This window comes from Polypterus senegalus, chromosome 16, assembly GCF_016835505.1.
Source record: "Polypterus senegalus isolate Bchr_013 chromosome 16, ASM1683550v1, whole genome shotgun sequence".
Lineage (NCBI taxonomy): Eukaryota > Metazoa > Chordata > Cladistia > Polypteriformes > Polypteridae > Polypterus > Polypterus senegalus.
Genome location: NC_053169.1, coordinates 51,315,177 through 51,329,110, shown reverse-complemented (window position 1 = coordinate 51,329,110; position 13,934 = coordinate 51,315,177). Strand labels below are relative to the sequence as shown.

General features: G+C 35.9%; 1 protein-coding gene across 2 annotated transcripts in view; it reads left to right on the top strand.

The window, feature by feature from the left end:
* heatr5b (HEAT repeat containing 5B) overlaps positions 1–13,934 on the top strand; it is a 121,793-nt gene that overhangs the window by 29,409 nt on the left and 78,450 nt on the right. Inside the window, exons 5-13 of one of the 2 annotated variants that reach the window (XM_039737848.1) lie at positions 2,368–2,517; positions 3,164–3,335; positions 4,505–4,662; positions 5,048–5,297; positions 6,716–6,868; positions 7,962–8,212; positions 10,060–10,171; positions 10,750–10,902; positions 11,026–11,125. In XM_039737848.1, the coding sequence (XP_039593782.1) occupies positions 2,368–2,517; positions 3,164–3,335; positions 4,505–4,662; positions 5,048–5,297; positions 6,716–6,868; positions 7,962–8,212; positions 10,060–10,171; positions 10,750–10,902; positions 11,026–11,125 (1,499 nt within the window). Of the gene's footprint in view, positions 1–2,367; positions 2,518–3,163; positions 3,336–4,504; positions 4,663–5,047; positions 5,298–6,712; positions 6,869–7,961; positions 8,213–10,059; positions 10,172–10,749; positions 10,903–11,025; positions 11,126–13,934 lie in introns of both variants that reach the window. The other variant, XM_039737847.1, reaches the window with a different exon arrangement.

Genomic DNA, 13,934 nt, shown 5'->3' with positions numbered 1-13,934 from the left:
TGTTGATTTAGTGCATTCCCAGAATATGTGGCCTAGTAAAGCTAAAGCTGGATGACAGCGCTTGCAGATTGGGTCTTATTCTAGGTACATTTGGACAATTGTAGTGAGTTAAATGAAAGACATTTAGTTGAATTATTGAATGCTTGGCATTTTTTATGTATTTTATGTAAGGCTGAGTTGAAATCCTTTTCTGAGGCGCTAATTGAAAGGTCCCTTTCCCACCGTTCCCTAGGATTTATGATTGGTGAATTCTTTTAAAAATTGTTGAAATCTTCTCTTAATCTTCACCAAGACTAATCAGTATGGCCTCTGGGATTGATGTAAGTGCAAGATGTTGAGACTTCGGTAGGTTTCTTTTAACAAAATTTCTAATTTGCTTATAGGAAAAAATTGTGATGCTGAAAAGTAAAATTTGGAGCGTAATTGTTCATAAGATGCAAATACATTGTTTATATAAAGGCCACTTCGGGTCTTATTCCCTAGTGTTTTCTCTATGTTAAACACTGAGTAGGTCTGAAAAGGTGGACATGGTGATTATCATGTAGAAGAGCAACAGATTAGTACAAATGTATATTCCCACCACTCAAAAAGAAATGATTGCATTATTTTGCAAAATATTTGTTATTTCACTAAAGATATTGTCTGGTTTTGTCGGTTTCATTGTGTACGTATGTGCTCCGCACCTTCTTGTGGTGGTCAGTGAGGGATATTGATATTTAAAGCACTATATTGTCTGCATATAGTTAAATTTTCTGTTCAAGCACTTTTCTGATAATTTCATCTCCAGAAAAGAGGTTAAGAAATAGACATTTACTCAGTGGTGAACACAAAAAAACTTTTTAACTTGCTTAGAAGACCCAAGACTAACATGCTTAACAGGTTTAGAAGTAAAAGATGCATTTTGCTGTTAAGCTAACAAGCCTATTGGTTACTAAGCAGCAATTTTAAATTCTTCTTTATCTTTTTCCATTTAAAAATTTAATCGGCTACACTTAAAACTGTCCCACTGTACAAACTGAAACAGTGCCCATTTTAGTTTTAAAGGACAAAATAATAATGGTCTGATTTCATTAAAGTAGTTTTTGTTGCCATTTGTCTAAAAGCACAGAACGACTTCTCTGATTCCTTATTCTCTGTTTATTACTTCACTTTCTTTAACATAAAGCTAAGCTCTCTGATAAAACAAGCCTTCACTGCTCTCTGTTTACACTGCAAGACGTTTGCTGCAAAAAATAAAAATAAAAAAGAGATGCGTGCTGGCTCAACTACTGTAATATCTTGCGTAAGGAGCACTGCAACTAAATTACTATAAATATTAGAAAAGCAAGGGCCGGAAAGATCGGATTTTGTGATCAGGCAATATACTGATCATGGATCAAGTCTTGTTTAGTGATAATCAGCTGATTTAGATAAGCAGCCAATCGATCAACACATCCCTAGTTCCAAATTATGTATCTGGGAGGTTATGATCTTTCATGAAATGTAAGATTATTGCAGTGATTTTACATATTGAGATGGCAACCATTGTTCGCTTTGCCAAAAACATAAAAAAAAATCTCTCCTGTCATTATGAGCTTGTGGGAACTCATATTAGGACATTTTAGTTAAAATTATTTATCTTAGAAATCTGGTAAATATATGATGACCAAAGCTATTTTAGTTCTATTTAGGTTAGTGATCACCGTAATGTTGCCTCCAACACGTTGGCTGTTGCTAATTAATGAAGTTACTGTTTTCTTATGTTTGTGACAAAAGGAAATAAATGTAATGAAACCATTTCTTGGCTGTTTCCATATATATTTTTGAATGGAAAGAAGTATATGCATCTCTTTTTATTTGAATTTATAATAACTGACATTTTAAAAATCTGTTTGCAATACAATATTCATCACTTTATTTAGTGTCTGATTTTAAGGTTAAAAACAATTAATTAAATTGATCCTACCTATGCAAATACCAATAAAAAAATTAATTTAAATTAAAATTGGTCTAGAAATTTTAAGTTTTTCACTTTGAGTCTTACAGATATTGTGAAAGGTGCATGATTATATAATGCAATTAACTGTAAACATATAGTTTGATTTTTTCTTTTTTGATTTGCTATATTTTGTCATTCCCTGAATGGAAATTGTCTTTTCTCATGACCTTTGGGTATCAGAGCACAGTGTCAGCCATAGAACAGCTAAACATTAAGCAGGTCTGTTTAATCGTAGTGATTTTTTTAATATTAAAAATGATTTTACACCATATAATCATGTAAGCTATACTATATTCTAAATTTGTTAGAGGTTTTCCCACTGACAAGGTTTAAAGATGTTTTCAACATTCAAGGTCTGAATGTTCCACTTTTTGCTCTTTTCTTTGCAGTCTCAGGGCCGAAGTGAGATTTTGCTAAGTCTGCAGAAAGTGCTGAATGGACTTGGGGGTGCTGCAGCTTCCTGCCATCGGGACATCTACAAAAATGCCCGTTCTTTACTGACAGACCGATCCATGGCTGTACGATGTGCAGTAGCAAAGGTTGGTATCAATTTTTGATATCATTTTTTTGTGGAGTTTTATAGTGTGCTTTGTACCAAAACAGTTTTTCAGTGTCATATTCACTTTTGTGCAAATTAGTATTAACTTTTCCATATTTTTTTAAGCCAAGCATTTTTTAAGCATTTCTTGGCTGTTTTTGTATATAATTTTTAATGGAAAGAAGTATATGCATCTCTTTTTAGTTGAATTTATGATAACTGAAATTTAAAAAAATCTGTTTGCAGTACAATATTTATCACTTTATTTAGTGCCTGATTTTAAGGTTAAAAGCAATTAATCAAATTGATCTTGCCTATGCAAATACCAATAAAAAATAATTAATTTAAATTAAAGTTGGTTTAGAAATTTTAATTGCTACAATCTCAGTTTTTATCTTTAGAATAAATTGAGCGATTTCTGAGTGATTTATATTTAGGAATGGTAGCGAATTCTCAGATATGGTTTTGTTCAATTAAGTTTTAAACTATGCTTGGCTGAATGCCCTGTTCTAGTCAAACCTTTTCTCATATTACAGCTTGTGGTAGAGTAATCCTGTACCTTGCATATTTGTATAAATCTAGTCAGCAAGTGTAAATATAATATAGAATGTCTTTTTTTCACTTTCACTGTTCTCTATTCATTTTAGTGCCTGCTGGAGCTTCAGAATGAAGCGGTTTTTATGTGGACCACAGAGCTGGAAAATGTGGCAACCCCTTGCTTCAAGGCACTAGAAGTTTCCAACTATGGTGTCCGTGTGGCTGTGTCCAAGCTCTTAGGAACAGTAATGGCCACAGCCTTAATGCCTAAACAAGCAGCAGGTACACATCACATTTCACTAATTAACTGTTGTATTACTAAGACAAGCTTACCAAATGTTACTTTAAAACTATTGTGAAAATGAAAAAAATACTAGAGCAACCCACTTGGATTTGATATTTAGTAGCCATCCACGTTACGTTTTTATCCTTACCTCTATTAATCCATGCTCTATCAAAAAGGATTGGTTTTGATGTATAATAATTGAAAGAAAACATTTATTAGGCAGTCTGAGTGTTACTCAGTTTTTCGTATCTAGCATCATTTACCTTGTTAATCCTGTTGGAGCTCTAAAATAGATTCTTTTTGAGCATGCTGCTTACACTTCTAGTTGGTAAATATCACTGTGTTTGTATTTTGGGATGTTTTGTATTTTTTAATCCTTGCATTCTGAATATTCTGGGTTATAATGAGCATATACTAAGCAGTAAATGTTTGACAGTGACAGTCCTTTTTTGACTTTTTGGTAATGCGCCGTAAAAAAACATGTAAAATCATCGAGGTAGAGGACATGATCACTGTTTAGTATTAAATTTTTACTTTATGCACTTTTCTGCAAAGCCTGCAACTCATTTCATTTGTTAGGTATGTGAGTTAGGAGCTGGTATCTGTCTCATCACTGCTATTTTAAATGATGTGGGATCTCATCTTAGGGACAATAATGGTCTGCTCACTACATTGGCTGTTAAGTGGTCAGTAAGCATATGTAAAGAGAATCTAAAGGTGTAGGGTTGGAATAACTTGTTTTTAAGCCCCTTGCATCATTGCAGTCTGTGAGGAGTTTGCACATTCTTCCAGGTTTCCTTCCACTTTCCCAAGTTGTTCTCATTACATTGACTGGTGATTCTAAATCAATCTCCAGTAATAACTTTGGATGCATGTTTCTTGCAATAGATTGTTGCCCCATCTAGGGTTTGCGATTACCTTGCATTCAGCGCTGCCTGAATGCTGGCAGTGATCTTAAAATGGATAAAACAGTTTTGGAAAATCTGTGACGAAAATGTAAAAGGAAATGAGCCCTATTACAGATTACTTTTATGCCTCACAATAGTCTCTGGATTACAGTGTTGCTTTATGCTTTAGATGTATAAAAATAATAACTGTTTAAAAGTTGGCATATGAGAGCTGTTTAGCTAACATTATTGCACTTACTATTGTGATTCTGAAACAGTTATGCGGCAGAATGTGAAGCGAGCCAGCCTAGATGAAGTGCTGGAGCTATTGGCTACAGGATTCTTACGTGGAGGATCTGGATTGTTTAAAAGTGGTGGTGAAATGCTGAAAGGAGGAGGTTCTGTCAGCAGAGAGGTTCGAGTTGGTGTGACACAGGTTAGTACAATACTCCCTAAACTAAATCCAAGGTGACATTTTTGAATTTTGATGCATTGTGACAGGGTAATTGTAATTGCAGTATGTACTGTAGAACTTGTCCAGTTTTGTTCCAATTTTTTCACTGGGATATAATTCTGGTCTGAGGCAGTGCAGTCCCCACAACAGACAGAGATGCAGGCAGTCAATACACTCTCACTGTTGCCTTTTTTCTCATGCACCACAGGCAGTGCAGTCACTTGTGTTCTCTCTTGACTCAAACATACTTTTTATGTTGGAATCCAGCTGACTGTGTTCCAAACTGGCCTTGCCACAGTATTAAGAAGGGGAAGTCATTTGTGATTTGGTGTTCATTTTTATATGACATTTTTTTTCTCTTTTCCAGGCATATGTCATTTTTGTTACTACTCTTGGGGGCCCATGGCTAGAGCGTAACTTTGCCACATTCCTTTCCCACGTTCTGGACTTAGTATCTCACCCTCGAGCCATTCAGACCCATGTGGAGGCTGTTTACTCACGGCGCTGTGTCTCTTTCATTCTTCGGGCCACTGTTGGAAGCTTGCTGGGAGAAAAAGCCCAAATTGCTGCTGCCAAAGAAATCTGCCAAGCCATCAGTAAGCAGATGAGGGCAGTTGGTAAGGAATAGATTGTTAAATTTGGGTTAAAATGTGGTTGCTTGGCTAGGTTCAAAACATTGCAGAACAAGCATTCACTTGGCTAATTCATTTTATACTTTTAATTGAAAATACAGTATGTGCCTTGTGTAATTAGTTGTTGATTTTTTTTTTTCTGTAAAGGTGGCATTCACCCCTTTGACTTATGACTCATTAACACTTACAAGCTCTTGTGCCCATACCCGGCACCATGTTTATATTTGCACTAAAATTATTATAAATTTTAACACTATTGACATATTTCATTAACATTAAAATAATAACATCATTGAATTTCAGCATTACTTTTCCAACTTTTATTTTAAACAATATCTTAAATAGCGGACTTTCAGTTTTTAGTTTCATTAACACACTCTTATGCAAAGTGAAATGCATTTGGTATGTCTTATTCATCAACATTGCTTGTATATTAGCTAATATTTGGTCCTTTAAATTTTATTTGTAATATATTTGACTGGGCTACATTTTTTAAAAAAAAACCTCTCTTTCTAGTACTAACCTATTCCAACACACAGTATCATTTATTCTTGTTGCATCTGGAAAATTACATTTTGTTTTTTGTGAACAACCAAAAATTGAAGAAAACAATGCATTCATTAGATCACATTACCTGTAATTACTGAGTATAACGACAGCTATATGTGTGTTATAAAAGTGTAATGTCTCTTAGATTTTTACTCATTTATTTTATGAAATAATTTAAAGTAAAACTAAGGACTTTTTTGTGGGATATAAATATTTTAGATTGCATCTAATATACAAAGCTGTATGTGTGTGTGTGTGTGTGTTTATGCGTGCGTGTGTTTTTCCGGAATGCAAAATCACACTGTTAAACCTGTGTCTTCATCAGATTTTGCATATATTCCCTATTTTTACAGGGGACACTGTATGCTATGCTTCATCCCAAAATTTAGTTGGTGCCCCCAGCCTGGACAGTATGGGGTCCTACTGTTAGTCATCAGTATGTAAACGCATGCTTCTATAACTTGTAATTTTAATTTTTAATGTGGACATTTGTTTGCAGAAGCCCTTGAATCAAATAAAGACTTGGAGAAATGAAGTTGTGAAACAGCTGCATATTGGTTATATTAATTATGCATGTCGCCAAATGTCAACAGATTTTGATGTTCAAAACTTTTTAACAGTATTGTTTAATATTAATAATGAATTTTAAAATGAAGTTGGGGCATTTGATTGTAATTTTTTATTTTTGCATTTTTTGATCAATTTTAGAATTCTTTTTCTCACCATTTTGACAAAGTAGACATTTTGTCTTGGCCTCTCTTTAAGCAATTATTTGATAGCTTTACAGAAAATGTCATTCTTGCATAAATTACATACTTGTTTTTTTTTTCATAACATCTGATTTTTTTTAGAAGCAGTAGTAAATGATGCAAATAATGAAAATAAAGCTGGAACAGCAGATGTGTCAGCAAGCCAGCATGTCATGGTGTGTGCGTTGAAAGAGCTGGGCAGCCTTGTGCAGAGTCTCAGTGCTACTGCATCACCTCTAATCCAGGAACCTTCAGTTGGTGAGTTTGCAGCATGGAGGAATTACATATTCAGTGGCAGAAGCCATTGCATCACCTTCATGTTCATATTCAAAGCATACTGTTTACTGGTGTACACTGCTATATTTACTAATAGGGCAAAAACTGTAGTAGTAGTACTAGTAGTAGTAGTAGTTGTAACATGTACGAAGTGGAGAGAAATTCTTTCGTGCACACCCGATAAACATGTAATATGTCTTTACTATCCAGTGCCAAGATGAACAAGTGTTTCAAAAAACTTAATTATACTTAATAGAAAATGCAAATTGGCTTACCTGATGCAATTCTTATTTCATGTTACTCTCCTGAAATAATTGTCAGGTCAGGTTTAAGCTATTCACTGTGACCTCAAGGCAGTTGTACTGTCGATACAGCACTCAAAGAATAACTCTGCAATGCATTAGTCAGTTGTACAAATTTGGGAATTGGTTTTAGAGAGTAAATGGAAGTAATAATAATGTTCAAATGAATGTTTCATTTTTCTTTGGGATGGAAGAGGTAATAAAGAAACCAGAATTCATATTGGTGGTAACTCTCTCTCTACCTTTGGTACTGTTATTACTTGAGACTTCTTTAATAAGCTATAATAAGCAACTAATTAAAGATAAATATTCCTGAACTATAAATAATTACAAGAAGTTACTTTTTTTGGTTTATGGCACAGAACCATAATTTTCTTGATCATACTACACCTTTGCAAATCTTAGATGTGCTGCTCCTTAAAAAGTATAAATTAAGCGGTATTCCTTGACTCTATCTGTGATAAATGATAGCAGGTTTAGGCCAAGGTATAAAGAAAATATTACTGATGATTATTTTTTTAAAACATAAATTTAACAAGGCAGTAAATATTTGCAAAATCTGTCCTTGTATGTTTATTTGTACTTAAAAGTGTCTGATAATTCTTGGTTTAGCTTGACATTAAGTTTGTGTTGATCAGTGGATAGAAGTTGAAGGTCAATACGCTATGCTTGAATGCAGTGAAATATAAAGAATGTGAGAGGAATAATACAGATGTGACCTATATTTTTCAACTAAACTGCTTTGTTTGTTTTTATTTTGCTGTTGATGTTAGGCCTTCTAGAGACTGTGACTTCAGTACTTCTTCACCCCAGCATGGCAGCACGGTTGGCAGCTGCATGGTGTTTGCGCTGTGTGGCAGTGGCTTTACCATACCAACTCACGCCTTTGTTGGATCGTAGTACTGAGCGCCTGAATAATTTGAAAACATCACCAGAGGCTGTCAGTGGCTATAGCTTTGCAATGGCGGCATTGCTTGGTGGTGTGCACCAGTGTCCACTAGGTATCCCACACTCAAAAGGAAAGGTAGTGTGTTTTATTTATTTTATTTTTTTTTAATACATGACTCTTTTAAGTATATTATACCTACAGTATATTATTAGTATTTGTAATGCACAGCCCTAAGATTCTGAGCTTGAATCTCTGCCCAGACGCTATGTCAAATTGGCATATTCTTCCAATTACTACATGAGTTCCTAAGGAATAATTTATATTACATACAGCTAAAAGTGAAGAAAACAATAATTAATGCATAAGCTTTAGTTATTAATACAATAACAGACTTATGCCGTGTGTCCAATGATTTCTTTTTTAATGTCTCATATTTCACTTAGTTTTGCCAATGTTTTAGAAATTGATTTTAACTTCTTTTACTGATATAAATTATTGCTTTGCTTGTAAGGAATATGTTGACTTTGATGTTAGTTTTCTGAGGATGTGAAAAAATATGCTTAAAACAAGAATTGGCAGGGGAAATCAGGGAAGTATACACAGATGATAAATAGTAAGAATTGTTGTGGCAGAAAAAATGTTTACAGACACAGTAAAAAAAAAGTAATAAAATGGAATATTGTCCCATAATATGACATCAAGTTCCTGACTCCTTCAGACTTTGTCTCCTACTCATGCCCCCCAAAAGTAGTATCTCTGCCAGGATCCAACAATCCTGGCAGCAAATGTAATAAAAAGACTAGATGTAATCTTACATATTGCCATCGGTGACCGCTTCATAATTAAACAAATCTGCTGCTGTGACTAAGTGAGTAAGATGCTGGGCTTTATAAATCATCATTGTACTGGTTCTGTGCTCTTCACTGACTAACTCATAGTGTGACTCTGACCAAGCCAGTTAACCTGCCAGTCATCAAGTTCTAGGAACATATAGGTGAACAACTGTGTTTATAGGTGTGTACACATTTGATAGATATCTGAAAGAGAAAATGGAAAAGTAGGGAGCTCAGAAGTAGAATATGTGTTGTGACAGAGGGCGCTATCATCCTCTTGAACCCTCGGACAATACGTCAGACACCAGGTAAAAGTCCAAATATAATATACGTTTGAACTATATAGTGCACAAAGCACCCTCCTCTCCACAATACTCCTACAATTCTCAATAATCACAATAATACACCCCACCACTCCCAGACGCGTTGCCAGCCTTCCACCCAGCTCGGCTCAACGTCTGGGGATTTCCCATAGTCCTTTATATTACCTGACCTGGAAGTGTTTCCAACCCTTCAGACCATGTGACTCCTTATCACTTTCAGGTCAGATAAAAAGTCCTCTTCTTCATCCCGGAAGTACGTCATTTCCCCTGTCACTTTGCCTATGACATACTTCCGGGATATAGGGCACATATGATTCTCTGGGCCTCCCTGCAGCGTCCTCTGTTGGCCCCTGTGGTATCCAGCAGGGCTATAAAGGAAAACTCCATAGTCCAGGATTCCCTGCTGGTATTCGGGGCCCCTCCATGCTGCAGGGAGAGCTCCACCAGGCAGCCTGGGGGTATTGGCCGGGATGACAAGCCGGCCATAGTCCACAGTGTTTATTTTTTGTACATTAATGGATATGATATTACATTTAAACAGTGAGAAAAGGTTTTCTGATATAGTATACTGGCTTGGTTAATTAAATATGTATGGCATAGATGGAATTTGGGTTTATTGATTTAAAGGAAAGAAAGACTTGCAATAACTGAAGCCACATTCCAGTATATCAAGGAAGACTAGTAATGCAAAACATCATCTTCTGATTTATGCTGCTTTCTGTTTGAAAATTTACATTTAGAAGCAAAATTGGAAAATGAGAGTGTATTATGACTAAATAAATACAATCATTTTTTTACACATAGATTTGTTTGTTTTATTTTTAAGATGGTTGTCAGCATTGCAGAAGATCTGCTCCGTACAGCTGCCCAGAACAGCCGACTGTCCCTGCAACGAACTCAGGCAGGGTGGTTGCTTTTGGGTGCACTAATGACTTTAGGTATGTAAAAGTTGTACTTGTGCAATGTGTTCGCCTGAGGATGAGTTAATGTTTTCAAAATATGCTGAGACTGCAGACATTTGAGTTTTAATTTGCAGTGTTTTTTTTTCTAAAACTTCTCAACAGTTTTGTTTTATTCACTAAGTAGTTAATTTCTAGAGTTCCGCAGTTTCATTATATTTTTGGACTTTTCTTAACTGGCACTTTCCACAGATATTCCCAGGTAATCCATATGTAAGGCTATTGTTATCCTTTTCTAAGCTTAACGCTCTTAGTGCTTTGCTGAATCTCTGTATATAAGTAGCCTTTTAAAAACACTTATAAAGCTGTGCGGGTTGGCATTTCAGTGCTGCTCTGAATTTGACCCAAAATGCACATAAGCTGTAAGCACACTGTTTTTATTAGCAGTTGTTGTGCATCCAACATGTTCATTTAAATCTGCCTGCAATATTTTTATTTTCTGTCAGTGATGTAATTATCATGATCCTTCCAATACATTGGAACACCTTCTAATAAGTAAAATGAAAAACTAGTTTTATGAATGTTGGTAATAGTACTTTTGCTTTGATATATGTCAGGCCCATCTCTTGTTCGATATCACCTTCCAAAGATGTTGCTTCTATGGCGAAATGTTTTCCCACGTTCTCAAAAAGAGCTAGAGGCAGAAAAAGCAAGAGGTGATTCCTTTACGTGGCAGGTCACTTTAGAAGGTCGTGCAGGAGCACTCTGTGGTAAGTATTGTAGTTAAACCCTTTGAATTTCAATTCAACCAAAATCTTCTTGAATTGTTTTGTTTCTTTTATTTGTTTCTGTACTACTGTAATCTATTAGAATATGTTCCCTTGTTTTGACAGCTATGAGGAGTTTTGTCGCTCACTGCCCAGAATTACTTACAGAAGATGTGATACGCAGATTGATGACACCCATTGATTGTGCAATGACCATGATGTCCCAGTAAGTGTTAGATCATGGAAATCAAATTGTCAGACTTCTTCAGGAACAACTTGACTGGGTCAAAAATGTGGTTTTTATTGCTCACCCCATGACTTTTAAAATAATGTTTTTATTATTGATTCTACAGGGTGGGCCATTTATATGGATACACCTTAATAAAATGGGAATGGTTGGTGATATTAACTTCCTGTTTGTGGCACATTAGTATATGTGAGGGGGGAAACTTTTCAAGATGGGTGGTGACCATGGTGGCCATTTGGAAGTCGGCCATTTTGGATCAAACTTTTGTTTTTTCAATAGGAAGAGGGTCATGTGACACATCAAACTTATTGGGAATTTCACAAGAAAAACAATGGTGTGCTTGGTTTTAATGTAACTTTATTCTTTCATGAGTTATTTACAAGTTTCTCTTTGTTTACAACCATTGACATGTCGCAGAGGTTAACACGTGAGGAGGGGATAGAAATTGTGTTGATGTCTGGTGAACGCAGTAACCGGGTCATTGCAGCAGATTTCAATGCAAGACACCCTACGAGACCACCCATGCTACAGTTAGCAAACTGCTTGCTAAGTTTCGTGAAACTGGTTCAGTGTTGGATTTGCCAAAATGTGGACGCATGAAAACTGTCACTAATGAAGAAACATCAGTGGCTGTCCTAGCTTCATTCAGCAAGAGCCCACAGCGTAGCACTCGCCGCATGTCACTGGAGAGTGGCATTAGTCGAACATCCCTTCGGCGAATATTAGCTACTCACAAATGGCACCCTTACAAACTCCAGCTACTGCAGCATCCTACTGCAGCATCTCAACGAGGATGACCCAGATCGGCGCACTGAATTTGCAGAATGGGCAAAACAAAATTGGAACAGGACCCTCAGTTTACGCAGAAGATTTTGTTCAGTGATGAGGCAAACTTTTATGTGAATGGTGAAGTTAACAAACAAAACCACCGCTATTGGTCTGACACTAACCCACATTGGATAGATCCCTCCAAGACTGTTGGAACAAAAAATTGATGGTATGGTGTGGTATATGGGGTACAAAGATAGTGGGGCCATTCTTCATCAATGGAAACCTCAAGGCCACTGGATATGCGAAATTGCTACATGATGATGTGTTTCCCTCTTTATGCACTGAAGCTGGCACGTTCCCTGAGTTTTTCCAGCAAGATGGTGCACCACCACATTATGGGTGTCAGGTCCGAGCATTCCTAGATGAACAGTTTCCTGGAAAGTGGATTGGTCGTCGTGGGCCAGTTGAATGGCCCCCAAGGTCTCCCGATCTGACCCCTTAGACTTTTATCTTTGGGGTCATCTGAAGGCAATTGTCTATGCTGTGAAGATACAAGATGTGCAGCACCTGAAACTACGGATACTGGAAGCCTGTGCTAGCATTTCTCCTGCGTGTGTTGCTATCAGTGTGTGAAGAGTGGGAGAAGAGGGTTGCATTGACAATCCAACACAATGGGCAGCACATTGAACACATTTTATAAGTGGTCAGAAACTTGTAAATAACTCATGAAAGAATAAAGTTATGTTAAAACCAAGCACACCATTGTTTTTCTTGTGAAATTCCCAATAAGTTTGATGTGTCACATGACCCTCTTCCTATTGAAAAAACAAAAGTTGGATCCAAAATGGCCGACTTCCAAATGGCCACCATGGTGACCACCCATCTTGAAAAGTTTCCCCCCTCACATATACTAATGTGCCACAAACAGGAAGTTAATATCACCAACCATTCCCATTTTATTAAAGTGTATCCATATAAATGGCCCACCCTGTATATTTTAATAATAGTGCTGAAGTTGTGACATTACACGGTATTTGTCCTTTTAAACATACTAGCAACAATGTAAATGTGACCAAAAACAAGATAATAAGCTTGAAAACTACTGCTTGTTAGTTTGCACTGAAGGTCATTTAAATGCTTGATAAATGAAGAAATGGATAATTGAACTATATTAATTTTTTTGTCTTACAAAAAGGCATACATAAAGTGCAAAGATATGTTTCTTTTCCACCGAGAGATAACCCCATGTGAAAACACTGCCATATTTATATGTAATCTGGCATTACATTTACATTTATTTATTTGGCCAGCGCCTTTGTCCAAAGTGACTTACAACAATTGAGATATAATTGATTTAATTTCTTTTCCAGTATGAGCATAAGTGGGTGAACTGATTTGCTCATGGACACACAGTGTCAGTGGCAGGATTTCTACCCACGACCTCAGGGTTTGAAATCCATAGCATTAACCAGTGTGCCACATTGCCTTCCATTGTGACATTGATGCAACAAAATGCATCATGTGACTACAAGACTTCTATAGACACAAAAATAACATAACCTTCAAAAAATAAATTATGGTTAAAAATGACACAGATAACAAAATAAAATCAATTTCTCCATAAAGAAATAATAAAAGTGGTAAAGAAAAATATGCGTATAATTAAGGGAACATCTTAAAAAATGTCACAATACCAGCCTCCATCTAGCTGCTTACTTCTTGCTGTGTGTTTTTAAAGGAGTCAGAGAACCTGAACCATGTTTTTAGCGTAATAGCCTGCCCTATAATATTTTTAGTATTGTCAAAATTACAGTGTGTTTCTCAAAAGATATTCTTCCATTATTATGTACAGTAATAGTGTAACTAAAAACTGGCTAAAAAGGTAAATTGGTAAAATAAAGTTTAAGAACATTCTTCATCACAAAGTGAATTGTATATAAAAGAAAGCAGTTATCTGGCACCAGCTTTTCATATAGAAGATAATAATAGGACAGCTGTAAATTCCCAATTTCCATCA